This window comes from Natator depressus, chromosome 1, assembly GCF_965152275.1.
Source record: "Natator depressus isolate rNatDep1 chromosome 1, rNatDep2.hap1, whole genome shotgun sequence".
Lineage (NCBI taxonomy): Eukaryota > Metazoa > Chordata > Testudines > Cheloniidae > Natator > Natator depressus.
In genome coordinates, this window is record NC_134234.1 from 50322454 (window position 1) to 50340952 (window position 18499).

At 40.1% G+C, this 18499-nt stretch overlaps 1 protein-coding gene across 6 annotated transcripts in view; it reads left to right on the forward strand.

Moving 5' to 3' along the window:
• NBEA (neurobeachin) overlaps positions 1-18499 on the forward strand; it is an 844329-nt gene that overhangs the window by 300004 nt on the left and 525826 nt on the right. For 5 of the 6 annotated variants that reach the window (XM_074959554.1, XM_074959563.1, XM_074959572.1 and 2 more), the window contains exons 15-18: positions 866-928; positions 1043-1140; positions 4441-4533; positions 12186-12294. The exons of the other annotated variant lie outside the window; for it this stretch is intronic. In XM_074959554.1, coding sequence (XP_074815655.1) covers positions 866-928; positions 1043-1140; positions 4441-4533; positions 12186-12294 — 363 coding nt within the window. The remainder of the gene's footprint in view (positions 1-865; positions 929-1042; positions 1141-4440; positions 4534-12185; positions 12295-18499) is intronic. 6 annotated transcript variants of the gene reach the window in all.

Here is an 18499-nt window from a genome sequence, read left to right on the forward strand (position 1 = left end):
CTAATGAAGCACTTGATACGTAATTCCTGGCAATTTTTTTGACTAAACCTGATTAATGTTAACATTGGTCTGTGCCAATAATACTTCTAAAAACAAACAAACAACCCCCTTCCCCCCCCCCCAAAAAAAAAACCTCGGACCTACCCTGAATGCAATGAATGTTTAGGATATTTCATATCAGTCATACTACACTGCTTTCATATCTATTTTAACACATTTATTTTTAGACCAAAAAGGTATAGAATCCTAACCTGCTGCTATAGAGTCCTTTAAAGCATTTGGGCCAGTTTCTCTTCTCTACCAAACTGTGGTAGAGATCTAATTGGTACAAAAAGGGGAGGGTCAGTCAGGAAGTTAGTTACAGCTTCTTGATTCTCTATCTGGCCCTGGTGCAGCTTAGAGTAGTCTTTGAGCTGCTCTTATGTGTCCCAGATGACACATTGTAAGCAGTGGATCATCTGTCATTTGAGAATAACCAGGGTGCAGGGTTCAGTGTGTTCTGCCCACACCTCTTCTCTCGTTCTTTCTTTCTCCAGATATGCTCCTTTTTTCGGGAACTGTTGGAATGGGCTGTAGTTGGCAATGCTAGCTTTGTCTGCTGTAGATTCCCCCAACACTACAAATCACATGTAGTGGGGACAGGGACAAATCTGTCTCTTTTGCACTGTCCAAGTGCTAGATGGGGTAGAGTAGAGGAGAGAATCTAGCCCTCTGACTTTAGCTCGTACTTGATTCATAAGATAATTCTAGGCATTGTTAGTTTTTAATGGCATCCTATTTTAGAGAGACTTTGTAGGCAATAGTTTTCTTAGTCAGAGTGTGAAGAATGTAAGCTCTCTATGAGGAAATATCCATTCTTTTTTAGGATAGAGGAGTCAAGGAAGATGAGCTGCAGAGTATATTAAATTACTTATTAACAATGCATGAGGTAGGTTTCTATAATTATAATTACTTATCTTTTACTGTAATCAATTGTACCAACTTTATGGAAAGCATTCAATTAAGAATATTTTGTAAAAAGATTTTGATGCTTGTCACACAGGATGAAAATATTCATGATGTGCTGCAGTTGCTAGTGGCTCTAATGTCAGAACATCCAGCATCTATGATACCTGCATTTGATCAAAGAAACGGGATACGGTAAGATGTTGAAATGACAGCATACTTTTGAAACTAATCTCCCTCCAACCTGCTTCCTTTCCCACATACATAAGAAGTGCAATTGCTTGCTTTTGGAGTACAAATACATTAATGAATATACTAAATCTAGCATTTTATTCTTTCAAAATATGAAAGCTTTTATAACATGTCATGGGGAGATTTAAATAGAAATATTTCAGCTGGGCTTCTGTTTATAAAACTAGACATGCTTGGGGATAAATTATTTTTTTTTATTTGCAATTCAATCTGGAATATAATGTGCCATTCTCAAGGTACACTGAAAAATTCAGATATGGGTATGAAGGTTCCCTTTTCTTTTAACTGTTACAGGAGACTATTTTTAGCCATTTTTATAAACATTTTTCTGAGTTAAACTTATATTCATATTCTCTTCACAAGCTGAAAAATGTTGTCTCTACAGAACATATGTATGTTTGTCAGTAATTTATAATTGAGTACAATAAGAGAAACAGTGCTATCTTGGCATTTTCCTATATCTAATATAGTAACAAAAAAGGTCAATATTTTAACACAATAAATGTGTTTTAATGTGGATTCTTTGTCTTGTGATATTCTGAAAAATAATTTCAATATGACTGAGCTATTGTGTAAAAAAAACAGCTACTAACCTGCACATCATCTGTTTTTTTATAATAGTTTAGTCAAACAATGTCTTAAAAATATTAAAATCTTCCTGGAAGTCTTTATATTCAAAACTGTTTAATTAGCAATGCCAATCAAAATCAAGAGGTGGGATCCATCTAGCTATTGCTAGCAGAATTTAGTTTTCTGTCATACTTTTGTTCATCTGTGATTTGTTCAGTATTTGTTTCTGGCTCTATTCCAACACTTTTCTAAGAGGAGGCCCCTTATATGGTGAAGGGCCAGTTGCTGAGCTGGAGGAGTTAAGTCATCTTAAATAGCCAAAGAAATGGTGATATACGGAAAGGAGAGATGGGAAAAGAGTAAGAGGAGTAACTGGTGAACAGAACATGGTTTAGGAAACCTGCTCCTCTTCCCCTGGAGGCCCCACCCCCTAGCTGAAGCCAGAGCAAGGCAGTGGTAAGAGCCGCCCAGGGAGCCACAGGCCACTGTGGGGAGACCTGAGCCCTCTACCTGCCCTAGGCGTAAGGTTGCCAATTTTGGTTGGAAGTATTCCTGGAGGTTTCATCACATGATGATCTTTAATTAAACATTCATCTTTAATTCCTGGAGACTCCAAGTTGATCCTGGAGGATTGGCAACCCTACTTGAGTGGCACAGTCTGGGGGTGGGGACATGGGCTGGAGGCTGCTCTCAGGCACCCCAGTCCCTCCTCAGGGCAGGTGGAAGGTCTGGGGTTCCCCACTGGGACCCGGATTCCCTGGGCAGCTCTTAATATGGCCCATCTCTGGCTTCTGGCCTGGCTAGGGGATGGGACCTCAGGGAGAAGAGAAGGAGCACGGGCAGGGCCGTGGATAGGGGCCAGGCCTCGTGGTGAGGGGGGGCTAAGGCCCCCCTCACCGGGAAGAGGCTGCCACCACTGTCAGGGGCTGCACTTTGCAGCTGGGGAGCTGTCCTGCTGAGAAGCGCAGCCCCTGTCAGCACCACTCACGCCTGCCTGAGGCTTGCAGTTTGGGGGGCAGTGCAGCCCCCGTCCCCCAAACTGCGCCCATGTTTAAAAGGTGGGCTGGCATGGCCCTCCCACTTTTAAAAGTGGGGGGCTGCTTCTGGCACCCCTGGCATAGATTGAATACATGTAGACTTTCGTAAGACATTTGACTTGGTACTATACAGCATTCTGCTTTTTTTTTTTAATTATGTAAAATTGATTAAGAACAGCTAAATGACAGATTTCAAAAAAATAATTAATTGAGGAATCATCATTGGTGTTTCTAGGGTGCTGCAGGGAGCACTACTAGGCCTGACACTATTCAGCATTTTCTTCAGTGATATGGAAGTAGATATAAAGTCATTGGTGGTGAGATTTCTAGATGACACAAAGCTTGGCAGAGGGGTAAATAATGAGAGCAGTCATACAGAGCAATCTGGATCATTTGGTAACCTGGGCCCATTCAAAAAAATGCATTTTAATACAGCCAAATGCTAGGTCATATATCTAGGGGGATAATGCACACTGTGCCTACAGAATGCATTCTGGAAAGCAGTGACTGAAAAGGATTTAGGAGTCACACTGGATAAGTGACTCACCATGAGCTCCCCAGTGTAATGCTGTGGTGAAAAAGGCTAATGCAATCCTTGGATCAGGGTAGTTAGGAATAGGGATGTGACTTTACCTCTGAATAAGATATTAGTAATATCAATTTTAGAATACTGTATTCTGTTGAAATACTGGAGAGGGTGCAGTAAAGAGCCACAAAAATTATTCGAGGGCCTGAAAGTGAGTGACTTGCAGTATAGTTTCTCCTAGAGGGGACTGAGAAGTGACTTAGTGTACAAGTACCTTCAAAGGGAGAAAATACCAGCTACTTAATGAGTTCTTTAATCTATCAGAGAAAGGCATAGCAAGAACCAATGGAAGCTGAAGCCAGACAAATTCATATTAGAAATAAGGAACAAATGTTTAGAGTCAGGGTGGAGGCTGTGGTTCTCTCGGGGAAGGGGCAGGGCCACTGTGGCTCAGGTGTCCAGTGGCGGGTTGGCGACAGCACCAGGGAAGAAGAATAATACCCACTGCCCATGGCAGAAACCATTAAAAAAATAAATAAAAAGGCTTCCAGGGTGGGAAAGTGAGTGTGAAGTATAGGTAGGAGGGGAGAGGAGTGCTCTGTAGTTTCCTGCTGTCTCATAAAACTCCTGAACCTGGCTTTGGCTAACTTAAAGGCTTAATTGTGGAATTAACCACCCATCTTGAACACAGCAAAACTGTCGAACTGCTCAAGGACTGTAGAATGTGTTTTTGTTTTTGTTCCAAGTGGGACCTTGGCTGAAGGAAGCAACCCTGAGTCTGTGGAACCTTGGATTAGGTTGAAAGAGGTCTTGTTCGTTTTTCTTCATTTGGACCAATAGTCAAAGGAAGAAGCCTTTTGACTGTTTAATTTCATTTGGTTGAAACTGAAATTATTTCCCCTCCATTTTGGGACCTACCTTAAAGGGACCATGACCACAATCCACCAGCATAGCTTGTGATCCCACCATAATACTGCCTTTCATTCATATGTGTATGTTCCTTTCTTAGCTTTTCTTACTATTTTATTGTTTAGTTTCACAGTACTATGAATGATTGGTGGTAAACTGGGAGAATATGCTGACTGATTTTTTTTTTTTTTTTCATTTTAGAGTCATTTATAAATTACTGGCTTCCAAAAGTGAAAGTATCTGGGTGCAGGCTCTGAAGGTACTGGGATATTTTCTCAAACACCTGGGTCACAAGTAAGTGTACTGTCTGAAGTAGTTGTAGTGGCATAAAATGATTATAATTTGTTTTCTTTTTTGTAATATTCACTTTAAAATACAAAACATGACCTCTAGAAAGTGCTTAGAATGCATTAACTGCAGTGTCTATGATGACTAATTTGCAGATTCTGTTGTTTTTATAGATACACAGTGAGGAAAAATACCTAATTTTCAGATTAATTTCTTACTAAATAGTAATTTCAAAAGGTAGAAAACATTGTCTGGTAAAATGTAATTGATTGTGATAATAAGTCTTAAACCAAAATTGCTTTAGAAAACAAAACAAAAAAACCCAGTAATGCTGTTTATAAACTAAATGTATTGTTCTCATATGGCCGTACATCTCTGAAAGTGCAATAGATATGAAATTCAATGTTTTATGGATCATTAAAGATTGTTGGTCAGTCATTTGCATTTTCAGTTGCGTTAGGAGTAAACATCTGGGAGGAACTACATCAAAACATTTTTAAATGATGATGGAAATAAATAAAATTGAGGAATAATAAAACATTCTCATAAAAATATTAGCTATCACTGTGCTATACAAATACAGAAGGAACAGCAAATGAAGTATGTAAATGGTGATAAAAATTAAATACAGAAGTAAGATGTAGAAAGTGAAATAAGTGAAATTTAGAATGAGTCGGTGCCATGTAGACAGATTTTGTTTAGTTTCCCAAATGCTATTTTGACAAGCCCCAAATTATTTCTAATGTGCTATTATGTGGTAATTTACATTTTCAAAATAATGTCCATACACTGAATAATTAATCCTCAACACCCTGCAAGGTTAAATAAAGTATTAATCCCTGTTTACAGATGATGATACTGCGCTAGAGTTTAAATGACATGCATGGAGTTACACATATGCATCAGGGACAGAGCCAGCATGAGAACTCAGGAGTATCTGGTAGCAAATCCTCTGCTCAGTCATCTAGGCTACCCTGCCTCCCTAATTTCATTCAAGTAGCTATAACCATATTAATGGCACGATTATAGTAGGTATGGTAGAGTAGCATCAAGGAAAACTGTATGACACAGCAGAGCCAAGCACTTAATCATTTGGAAAGTAAAATCTGTATATACAATAGGTAATTTTTACCTAGCTTATTGTGCTTCATACATGACTCACAAAATGCTTTAGATTTTGATCTGGATAACCTAAAAAGAAAAAAAAATTAAGGTATGCTTTTCTAGGATAATTTTGATTTAAATTAAAAAGGCCAGTGATTATGACAAGAATATATACTCTTTTTTCTTGGAGTGAGAATGTTATCTGGCTTCAGTTTTCAGTATTACCTGAAATTTCAGAGTACTGATTTAGGAAGAATATAAGAGGGAATTTTATTAATAAATGTGGGATGCAGGGATAAGAATTTTAGCTCAACTTGATGATTAATTCTGACACTTTAGAGATGGTGATTGGCCTAGTTAAACAATTGAGTTATGAGAAGAAAGAACATTTTGAATAAAGAGTGTTTCTAAGACTTCTGTCCCTGGGAAAAGTAAAAGTCTATTTTAAGGAAATCTGCTGTGGAATAAGACACATAACAGGTAGTATGTTTTACACAAAAGTTGAGTCTTTCACAGTGTTCGATAGTAGGAAGTTATGATCTGATGAGGAGCTGACATGAACAAGAAAAGTAGATAGATGGGACTTTGAGTTGATGGACATGTAATTTGGAGAGACATCCAAGGCTGAAACTAACAATATGATATTCCAGAAAGAAAATGTAGATGAAGAAGAAAAATAATGATCAATTCCATGATGAAGAGGCTTCATGCCTTCATCAGAAATGAGGAAGTGGTTAGAAAAGTAGGAATCAATCTAGGACAGGATATTTGTAGACACTGGTTTTTTCTGAGGGCTCTAGGATTGAATGATCAATAAAGTACACCCACTTAACTGAGACATGGTTAGTTGTGGAAAAGATGCCTAAATGGAATTTTTCTCAAGGGATTTATTAAGTCCAAATTGCTGTTGATAATCGTATTTTGTATTTCTAATTTGCATTCCACCTGAGGATCTCAAAGTGTTTTAAAAATATTACTGGCTAAAACCTCAAAACACTTGTGTTACACAGGAGTTATTTCTTATTTAAAAATGGGTAAAGAGGCCTGAAGCAGTGATTTGACCAATAACCATACTGTGACCAGTCTAGTGAATTGACTACAAAATTGTCCTTCTGCTAATAAATCAATGGCAAGCTCTGTTGCTTCCCAGGAACACTATAGGACAGTGATTCTCAAACTTTTGTACTGGTGACCCCTGTCACATAGCAAGCCTCTGAGTGCAACCCCCTTATAAATTAAAAAGTTTTTTATATATTTAACACCCTTATAAATGCTGAAGGCAAAGCGGTGTTTGGGGTGGAGGCTGACAGCTCGTGACCCCCCATGTAATAGCATCGTGACCCCCTGAGGGGTCCCGACCCTCAGTTCGAGAACCCCTGCTATATGAAATGAAGGGTGGGATTTTCAAAAGTGCCTAAAGGAGTTCTCCCACTGAAAATGTTGGTTGCCTAAACCCCTGAGGCTCTTTGGAGAATCCAGCCAATTATGGCTGCATCAGTAGGGACTCCATAGTTAAATACAAATCAGCACATCATTAGAGAAGAAATAAAATCCCTTCTGTTTTGCACTTTAGTTACTGAATTTGCTTTCCAAATTTGATGCCATAACTCTTCATAAAAGAATTTTCTGTTAATTTTTTAGTGAATCTTTACAGCTGAAATATTGTAAAATGCTACCATTTTGAAATTTGTCCTGTTCATATCACATTTTGGGCATTTGAACAGCTAAAAACCCACAATCCTTATAAACACCAAACCACACACATGCATACCTGTGCATGTCTATCTGATATTTTTTTCTGATATCTTGGACTTGGACCACTTCTGAAGTTTTAAAACTAAACAGTTATTCTCTGGTAAAGAATAATTGTTGTGAGTAGTGCAATGATTAGCCAGAAGAACTGCTGAGTTCTGTCAATCAAGTCATTTTTTCTGACACTGCAAGCTTGATTCACCAGCCACAATCTGCTTGCACCTCTAGTAAGCTAGGGAGGGAGTCTGGGCAGGGAAGAGACTTGGGGGGACGAAAGAGTTTGGAGAAATAGGATTTATTAGGGATTTTTGAGACCCAAGGGCAAAGAGACTTGCGTGCAATATGAGCCCTGAGCTAAAGAGAATTATGGCTTTGCTGAAGCCTAGGGTGGAGGGGAGCCACTCCAGCTTTCTGGCCCATCAAGGCAATAGTGCCGTGGGGAGATCTTGATGCCTCAGTACAGACGTGCTTGACTTTCCCCACACACATCCTTGATCTCTTCCTTCACCAACCAAAAGCCTTTATCTCACCCCCTCCCCCCACTCACAACCCCATTTTCTGTTTATATGGTACACTATGAAACAGTACCATTGAGAGGAAAGAGGAGGAGGAGGAGGTGGTGAGCAGATCTATGTGGGGGATTTGGATGAGTGAGATTGTGGGGGACAGGGAGGAGCAGGTCTGTGTTATGGGAGCATGGAGATAAAGTGAAATTTGCACTAAGTTGCTGGTAGTAGGAGAAGATAGAGAGGTGGTTTGTCTAAACATGTAGCCTTAACTGTCACCATAAAATACACCTATGTTTATGCATACATTGACTTTAACTCTGTAATTTTTAAGTACAGAAATAACTTTAGAATAATCTCTAACATAAATCACTCATTCTCATACATTTTTCCTAAACATTACAGAAAAGTGACACTATTTGCAGTTCTTCACACACCAGTACAAAACCACATATGAAGCTACACACAATGTAACTTACAAAAGCTGCATCAATATTAATAATTAAAACACATAAACATAAAGCTATTTAACATTGCTGTAGTTCATAGGTGTCCATTGGCTCTTTAGTAGAAGAGTCAAGATAGCTGATGCTGAGCAGGGGAACTAATGGATGAGTGGATTGTAGATGATATGTCGAGTGGCTTAATTGATTTTTTCCTTCCTATTTATGTTTTTTGTTGGTTGGATATTCTGTCTAACTGCCTTAATACAAAGTCAACAAAGTTATGTGTTGCCTCTCCCCCCAGTTGTATTTACTTGATTTTTGTTTTTATACAGAATATATGTTAAGAGAATGTTCACTTGCACATTTAAGCACAAGTCAGGAAATTTCAAAATTAAAGGTGCACACATTGCCATAAATATGTCCCCTTGCATGTGCATACCACAACAGTTAAATTTTATGAAAACATACGGTTTCTCAAATACATTGTCTCAAGCATGTAAGACGACCATATTTGCAGTTGGGACATTGAATGGGCTGGTACTGGGGTGGTACTGAGAATTTTCTTTCTCAGGTGCTTGGCTGGTGAGTCTTGCTCACATGCTCAGGGTCTAATTTATCACCATATTCAGGCTCAGGAAGGAAATCCCCCATAGTCAGTTTGGCAGTGATCTTAGGGGTGTTCATCTTCCTCTGCATCATAGGGCATGAGTCACTTGTGAAGATCCTTTAGGTATATGTTACTACATTAATTCCATGCCACTGCAGAGGCTTCAAGAATTGATGCACCTCAGTTCCTGTTCTCTGCCTGTGGCACAGAATAATTTAGTCTCTTGTAATATTTTGGTCTAATTTTAGTTGTTGGGCTTGGTTGGATAGTGTTTAATGGCCTGTGACATAGAGCACTGGTCCCTAAACTGTGGGGTGAGCTCCGCTAAGGGGCACAGAGGAACACTCAGGGGGTGTGAGGCAGGGCCCGGGCCAATGCCCATTAGGGGCAGGGAGGGACACCCAGTTCCAGCCCCACTCCACCCCCAGACGAGCTCTGCCCCCAGTCCTGCTCCGCCTCCAGACCAGATCCGTCCCCTGCCCCACTCCACACCCAACCCCACTCTGGCCCATGCCCCAGCTCCACTCTGCCCCCAGACCAGATCTGCCATCATTCCCTCTCTGCCTCCAGACCAGTTCCGTCCCCAGCTCCACCTTCAGCCCAAGCTCTGCTACTAAGGAAGCTTTGGCTGTGCAGTAATTGAGGTGAGGGGCATGGACAGATTCCGTTAACGGTAAAGGGGGGCGCACCGCTGCTAGAGATGAGATCAGAGTAGATGACCTGGTTGTCCCCTCTGGCCTTAAATTCTGTGGCACAAGTGTGGTAATCTGTAATATTTTTCTTCCTTACACTAATTTCATACCCCCAGTGATCCAGTGTACCTTTAAAATGTTGGGGTCTAAATTAGCTGTTATCACTCAAGAAAGAGATCTTGGAATCATTATGGATAGTTCTCTGCAAACATCCACTCAATGTGCAGCAGCAGTCAAAAAGGTGAAGAGAATGTTGGCTATCATTAAGAAAGGGATAGATGATAAGACAGAAAACATCATATTGCCTCTCTATAAATCCATGGTATGCCCACATCTTGAATATTGTGTGCAGATGTGTTTGCCCCATCTCCATGAGGAGAGATTAATAAGACTGAGACTCTTCAGCTAGGAAAAGAGATGACTAAGGGGGGGTGGGATATGATGAAGGTTTATAAAATTATGACTGGTCTAGAGCAAGTAAATAAGGAAGTGTTATTTACTCCTCATAACACAAGAACTAGGGGTCACCAAATGAAATTCATAGGCAGCAGGTTTAAAACAAACAAAAGGAAGTATTTCTTCACACAACACACAGTCAAACTGTGGAACTCCTTGCCAGAGGATGTTGTGAAGGCTAAAACTATAACAGTGTTCAAAAAGAACTAAATAAGTTCATGGAAGATAGGTCCATCAATGACTATTAGCCAGGATGGGCAGGTATGGTTTCCCTAGCCTCTGTTTGCCAGAAGTGACAGGGGTTGAATCACTTGGTGGTTACCTTTCTGTTCATTCCCTCTGGGGCACCTGGCATTGGCCACTGTCAGAAGACAGGATACTGGGCGAGATGGACCTTTGGTCTGACCCAGTACGACCGTTCTCATCAAATTTCTATGCAAGCTCTCCTTTGTAAGATAGATGCTCACAAAACTTCTTAAAATGCCTTGGTACTATACATTTTCTTTCAATGAGCAGCAAATCCTTCCTTGGGAGCAGTGTTGGTGAGAAGTCAGTTAACTATGAAGCCAATATTGCTTTGAACACATGTAGTATATATAAGCCAGTAAGTTTTCACTATTATTCTTTTGTATCCTCAATCTGTAGTATGTTACATACACCTGTATTGTGTTCATATAAATGACTCATGAACTCCTTGCTATGTACAGAACAGTACATAGTACTACAAGATGCTACGCATGTATTTAAGTTGTTGAAAATTGTATTATATATTATTATTTCAGAAATACTGTGGTATGTAATTATGAAACTAAAGACTGAACTGTAATGAATATACACAAGAGGCAGAGATAAGATTGCATTTCCTGACTCTTTAATGGTTAACCATGCAACTTTAATATTTTATCTGTGGCTTTTTTTAAAGAAATTTTTAAAAAAAGTCTGAAAAAAATAACAAAGGTGTGCTATGTTATATTTATTCTCATCTCTCTTGTGAAAATTGACAGAAATATCTGTGAATTTAATAAATTAGAGATATTTGGCTATATACCACCAGAACACTTTGTCCAACTTGCCTTTGTAGTTCCATAGAGAAAAGTCATGAAAACTTTTCTATTCTAAGCATTTTAGATATGACCACTAGCACTCTTTATCCATTATGTATTGTTTTAATCCATATTGTACCTATTCTTCCATATAGATTGTAAATGCTTCTGGATAGGGAGTTTGCACTTCATTTTCCATATTTTTTTTCTTAAAGCACTGTGTAGTTTTATGGCACTATACAATAAGTACTGTGCATATTTTTGGTGCTATATACATGTTTAAACAGAATACAATTTGGGGGATTGGCTGAATTTCCCTGATGTTTTATTTGGGAACCAGAGCTTCTTCCTTCTCTACTTTTAAGGTATAGTTTGTTCTGACTTGTGTAACAATATGCTAAAACAGTATTCCACTCAGCTGGAATTTCACAACTCTTCAGAATTTTGTATTGCTCATACTGGACTTTTTTAACAGTAATATATGAGAACTGTTTTATTTTCTGTATGAAAGAAAGCCGTGCACAGAGACTGACAATGGTAATAAAACCCATAAATGTTAAAGTACCTTTCTTGGAAGACATATGGAAGCACAACACTGAGGCCTGTGAGGGAAAGGCAGTACTTCATGTTGCTCATCAGTCACCCATCTGTCCAATGTAGGGACATCCTTGACAGATTTGGTGGGGGAGGGGTACAGCCTAGTCTGTCTGTCCTCTACCAAAGAAACGTGTCTGTGATGAACATCTTTGAGGGCAAGAAGGTTTACAGGTGGTTACATACAGGAACACATCCTGCATATAAAACTGCATTCTCACAACCATTCAGTATGGCCAGAACAATTTAAATGAATTTTCAGAAATAGCTTAAAGTAATAGGCAACATTACATGCTTAAAGAAATAATAAACAGTTTAAAGCATAGATACTATAAAGTCCAAAGTTTGATGTAAAATGTTTTTTGATAGCATGAAAAAAATGTTACTTCTCTGGTTTTGCAACTACTTATAATCTTCAATCCATTTTACGTTTTGTATTTTTATGTTCTTTCCTCCAGACGAAAGGTTGAAATCATGCATACCCATAGTCTTTTCACTCTTCTCGGAGAGAGGTTGATGCTGCATACAAACACTGTGACCGTTACAACATATAACACACTTTATGAGGTACAAATTACTTAAACATGCAAATAATGTTTATTGCAAAAAATGTGTATGATGAGAAAAATGTTTATATGAATCTGTATTTAAAAGATCCCAATCTTCAGGTCACTATGACTATATTAAAATCTGAAATTTTAAAAGATCCTCTCTGAATCAAGCAAGTACTTATCATGTTTGTTTAGATATTTTTCATAAGCATTGTTATAATTTTTGCAACTTGTCTGTAAAGCTTTACATACGCCTATGGCATTATAGATGGAGCTAGAAATGACCTTTTATTTAGATTGTTAAAAATTTTCCTTTATAAAAGAAACTTTGAGAGCTCTAAAACCTGTTTTTGCAGCAGTCTTTTGAAATTCAGTGGGAGAAATCCCTGGGGCTATAGTTGGTTTTTTTTTTTTCTGGGACCCACCAAATGACCCCAGGGGTCCATACCCTTCGCTGGTGGCAACATAGAGTATAGGAACCTCGCAACTCCTGGTACTGGGCCTCCGGGAACAAATTGTATGGTGAATTACAATCGGATAATGAGTTAGGTGGTGTACGGGACTGCTGCGTCATTTGCTTTAGAAGTTGTAAGGTATGTACAGAATGAGGCAAAGAATTGCAGGAAGAGAAAGGTTGCTGTTGTGGTTGCGGGTGACTGTGACTTGAGAGGGCTCAATTGTCGCTCTGCATATGTCACAGACGTTGTATATGATGAGCAATCCAGTTAAACGAAATTTTGGCAAACTAATTGTGTATTCCTAATTTTTGGAGTGCACAGTTTGAAACACCTTGATTTTTCAGAAGTGCTGAACGCTCACAGCTGCAGTTGAACTCGGAGCAGTGTATGCTCAGCTCCTCTGGCAGTAAGGCAAAGTGATCTGGAGGAATGAGCACAAAGTTGGGAGTGAGGAGTTCTTCTTTGAGAGCCTATGTGTATTCCACTGTAGGTAGGCATGCGGTCCAAGAATTCCTGTGAGTAGTGTCTGTTGGTCCGTGCCTGTGTCCCTGCTTGCTCCCTTTGTGCTCTACACCCAGGTTATAAGGGGCAAGGCGGGGCAGACCATCCACCTCTTCAGTTCCTTCTTACCACCTCAAAGCCTGAGTCAGAAACCTCCAGTGTCCCAAGCTGATCCTTTCTCTTCTTCCTGTAAATATTTAAAGTTTTAAATTATTCTTAGTTTTTCTTGTTAGTGTTTTGATCTTGTTGATCAGTTTTAGACTCCAAACCCTGTGCTCCCAAAATGGTATTTTGAGGATGCCCAAGAGTCTGGGCTACAAAAATTGCATTTTCTGCCCCCGCTTCTTTTTGGTGAGCAATGATTATTACTGTTGCCTCTTCTCCACCAAATTCAATTTTTGACACTCCTTTCCCAGCCTAATTCAGCAGGCACTAGAACTTCAACTTCACAAACATGTTATGGAGCAGGCAATGAATCCCCATTCATACCCAGGCCAGGGAGACCTTCCTGAACATTGGCCAGTGTCAGCAGGGAGCAAGATCCCTAGTTCTATGTCTGACTCTGGAACTGAGTGGGATGAGCCCTTTGTCTGGCCCCCTCATGGGCGTAAGGGACACTCTTACAAACATAAAAACAGATCCCCTCATAGACCATCTAAGGGGAGAGACCTGCCTCGACTCTGTCCAAGTCAGGTGAGCCCTCATGCCCAAGCCATAAGAAATTAGGTCCTCCTAAGCTGCATGGGCATGTTCAAAAGACTCATAGGAGTGAAAGTCCTTCAGTAGCAACCTCCACATTGACTCAGAGGCTGACTTTGGTGCTACCTAAAATGAAACACTGAGACCCAAAAGATCGGGAACTGCTGGTACTGTCAAAGATCATGAGTTGATTACCTAAATGATTTTATCACTGTCCATACAAGCCACCTTGCAAACAACAAAAGATGCATCTTCCACTTCAGCTGTGGCTACCCAGCCTCACCCTCCAACCAAGAGATATTTTTAACATGACTCCAGAGATGTCATCTCTGCCTATTACCAAGATTCATTGGGGAGCAACTAGCAAAATTTCCCCAAAACTGGGCAGTGAGAACAACAGACAAGTACATGCTGGATATCCATTCCATCTGTACCATAGAGTTTCTCTGCCCCCCTCCTCCAAAATCCTCTTCCCTGTCCCTTCTCAGGGACCCAGTCTCATAAGGCTGTTCTCCTTCACAAGGTACAATCTCTTCTCCAACAAGGAGCAATACAGCAGATACCCCCTCAATACTGAGGGAAAGGGTTCTATTCAAACTATTTCTTCATTCCCAAGAAGAAAAAAGGCTCGTGACCCATTCTCAACCTGTGTCAATTTCAAAAACTGAAATTCCACATGGGTACATTAGCATCAGTAATACCATCCCTACAAAAAGGCACATGATTCATGGCTCTTAATATGAAACAGACATGCTTTCATTGTGATTATTCATCCCTCTCACAGATGGTTCCTCAGCTTTGTGCTGGGCCCACACAACTATCAATACAGGGTGCTTCCATTCGGGCTCACTACAGCTCCCAGAATCTTCACAAAAGTGTTCTTCATAATAGCAGCTCAGCTGGGACAAGGCTGCTTCACTGTCTTCCCATACTTAGACAACTGGCTTCTAACCAGCCAGTCTCACCTGGAAGTTTTAATGTCAGCTTCATCACTGATGCACTTTCTAGTATCCCTGGTAATTTGTAAGCATGGAATAGTCTATCTTGACTCCAAAACAGGCGATAGACTTTATAGGATCGACACTGGATTCAGTCAAAGTGAGGGCATACCTCCCACAGATTTCACTCCGTGGGCACTGTGATAGACCTGGTTACTCACAAACTTCAGTGTGTAATGTACCTTACTCTCCAGGGCCATATCCCAGATTTAACCTTCATTGCCGGTAAGCTGGCTCCAAACGGTATGTACACCAAACACACACAGCATGAATACCATAGGGACAGTTCCTTCCCAGTGAGGGAATGGTGGAGGGATGCTGGACACGTGTGCATAAGGGTTCCATTTCTATCTCTCACATCCAACAAGATAATTCCAAACCTCTCCCTGGTAGGATAGGGGAGCTCACATAGACAATCACATGACACTAGGATCACTCTGGCAGCCAGAATGCACATCAATCTTCTGGAACTGAGAGCCCTACAACAAAGCATTCCTACCATTCACACAATCCCAGCACATCCTGATAATGTCGGACAACGTAACTACTGTTTTCTATATAAATAAGCAGGGAGAGACTGCTCTTTATAGAAGGGGTCAACTTATGGACCTGCTGTATGCAGAACTACATTAACCCTATCTACAGTGTACCTCCCAGACACCAAAAATGTGCTGGTGGACAGCCTCAGCAGGTATTTTGCCACCTATCACAAGTGGGAATTACATGATTCAGTAATAAACAGCATCTTCACTCAATGGGAAACAGGAAATGTAAAGTAAACTGCTCCAGTGAGCAATGGTCCTCTCCTACCTTGGACAAATCACTTCAGTTATGTCTTCTCTCCCATTGCACTATTATCTCTGGTTCTATTGAAAATTTGACTAGACAGGGCCTAAGTCATCCTCATTACCCTCAGATGGCCCAGGCAATTTTGCTTTCCACACCTCCTACAAATGTCATTCCCGTCCACTTAATATTCAAATCTTTTCAGATTTCTTGATCCAGAAAAATGGCATGGTCAGACATCATAACCCCAATGCTTTCTTCTCATGGCTTGGTATTTGGATGGGCACTGAGCCTAGAACATTCCTGTTCTGAAGCTGTGAAAATTATTCTCATTAGTAACAGGAAAAGACTCCACTGGAAAATGTAATCTAGCCAAGTGGAAACCTTCACCTGTCTGGGCCCAAAAAAAACTATATGTCTCCAGAGGCACTTGATATTCCCACAATTTTGGATTATATTCTTATCCTCAAGATTATGGGCTTTTCCCTTAGCTCCCTGCAAGTTCATCTAGCAGTAATTAGTGTGTGTCACCTGCCAATGGATGGTTCCTTGATATTTTGCACCCGATAACAGTCAGTTTGTTGAAAGCTGGTCAGAAACTTTCCAGCTGCGAAGAAACCAGTCCCCCACGGGGAATCTTTCTTTAGTGCTTTCGGCACTCGCTAAACCTCCCATAACATAAAACTGCTAGCTCTGTGTTCCATTTCTTGCCTATCAGTGAGGGTTGCCTTCCTTGTTGCCATCACCTCAGCCAGAAGAGTAGGAGTACTAGGCACCTTAATGGTGGATGCACCAAACACAATATTCCATAAGGATAAGGTCTTGCTATTACTACGCCCAAAATCCAGTCTTAAAATAGTTTCAGAATTTCATATAAACCAGTCAATTCACTTGTGTTTTTCCCAAAGCCCCACGCCTCTAATGAGGTGTGTAGAGTTCATTCCCTCCACCTATGATGAGCATTGGCATTCTACCTGAAGAGAACAAAACATATTAGGAAGTCACCTAGACTGTTCATTGCCATAGCAGAACAAGTATGAGGATAAGCCATGTCTTCTCACAAGACCTCTAGCTGTATCCTGCTTTCAGTTGACACAGGTTCCTCCCTCACATGGGTAAGAGCTTACTCTATAAGGGCTCAGGCAACCTCAATAGCATCACTTCAAGAGGTACCCTTTCTTGATATTTGCAGAGCAGCTACATGGAGATCCATCCACACATTTATAAGACATTACACCTTAATCCAGGACTCTGCCACTGATGCATCCTTTGGGACATTAATCCTGCAAGCAGCTATACCACAAGCATCCTCACATCCACCTCCTCTTTAAGTACTCCTTGTCAGTCACCCACAGAAGAGTACACATAGGAACCACAACTCAAAGAAGAAAGGTAAGAAGTTACTTACCTTATTGTAATGAGTTCTTTTTGATGTGTGGTCCCTATTTGTATTCCACTACACACCCTCCTGCCTCTCTGCATCAGTTCATGACTGACTTCATAGTACAGAAGGAACTGGAGAGGCGGTCAGTCCGCCTCATCCCTTATTCCTTTGGTAAAGAGCATGAGGAGGTCAGGAGCAGAGATCAATGGACACTACTTGCAAATATTCTCCAGTCTCAGGTACATGGAGCACAAGTGTGCCCACAGTGGAATTCAGAAAGGGACCACTTATCTTAAGAACCTCTAGTTACATTAACATTACTTTCCTTTCCTGAGTTCTAATCCTGGTTTTGCCAGTGATTCACAGTGTGGCCTCAGGAAAATCTCATTGTCTCAGTTTTTCCACAGTAAAATGAGAAATAATATGGAGTAATAATATGCAAGCTCTTTTCCTAGGGAGTGAGAGAAATATTCTGCAGTAGTTTTTTGGATTTGACCAGAAAGCAAACCTCTTGAATTTACTTGCTTTTGAATTGCTATTTACGGCCTTAAACACACACTCCTTTTATGAAGCCAGAAGGACTTACCAAATTGCTGATTCATCTTTTTGTGCTAAGCTGTCAGAAAAGTTTTCAGGTTGGCACAAAAACCCCCATGGTATGTTTCTGTACCATTGCAATGTAAATTTTAAAGTTTGATGGGATTAGCTATATCAATCTCCAGTTAGAAAAAACACAAGACAATTTGCTTAGGATGAGACAGTTGAGTTGGGATAATTGAACTGTTGTCTCTCACGCTCAGTTAGATCTGTGTTTTAATACTACTAACTTTCTGTTCAGAGTTACAAGCATGCATCAGAAGAATAAGGGGCCGTAGATATGGAGTGTCTAAATGTGCTCAGTTCATGAAACATGGTAGTTGACTTGAATCATTCTTATGATCTATAAATGTGATATTGACCTTTGATGATCCTGAACACACACATTTTTGTCATAATTCTAAGCTTCTGAAAGTAACTGATGCTAAATGACCCAGTGAAGACTCTTGCTTACTATATAGCAGTGCCTACATTTCTTTGATAAAAGTTCAAAGTTGCAGGAGAGGCTGATCTAAAATAATTGAATGATTTTGTTTCAGATACTTTCAGGTACCATAATTGCATGTGATCAGAACTGAGATGAAAGGGTACATAATATGTAAAATACATTTGCCCCAAGACTGTATTGTAAGCCTTTGAGACAAGGAATTTGTTCTGCTATCTCTTGTAAAGTGTCACATGCATTTGTGGTGTTTTCTAAATGACTGGTGATGATAAAAGGATTCTATGTAAACAAAGATATTAAATATTTACAACTGGAACAAGCTTGATTACCAGTTAACAAATGGGCTTGCCATG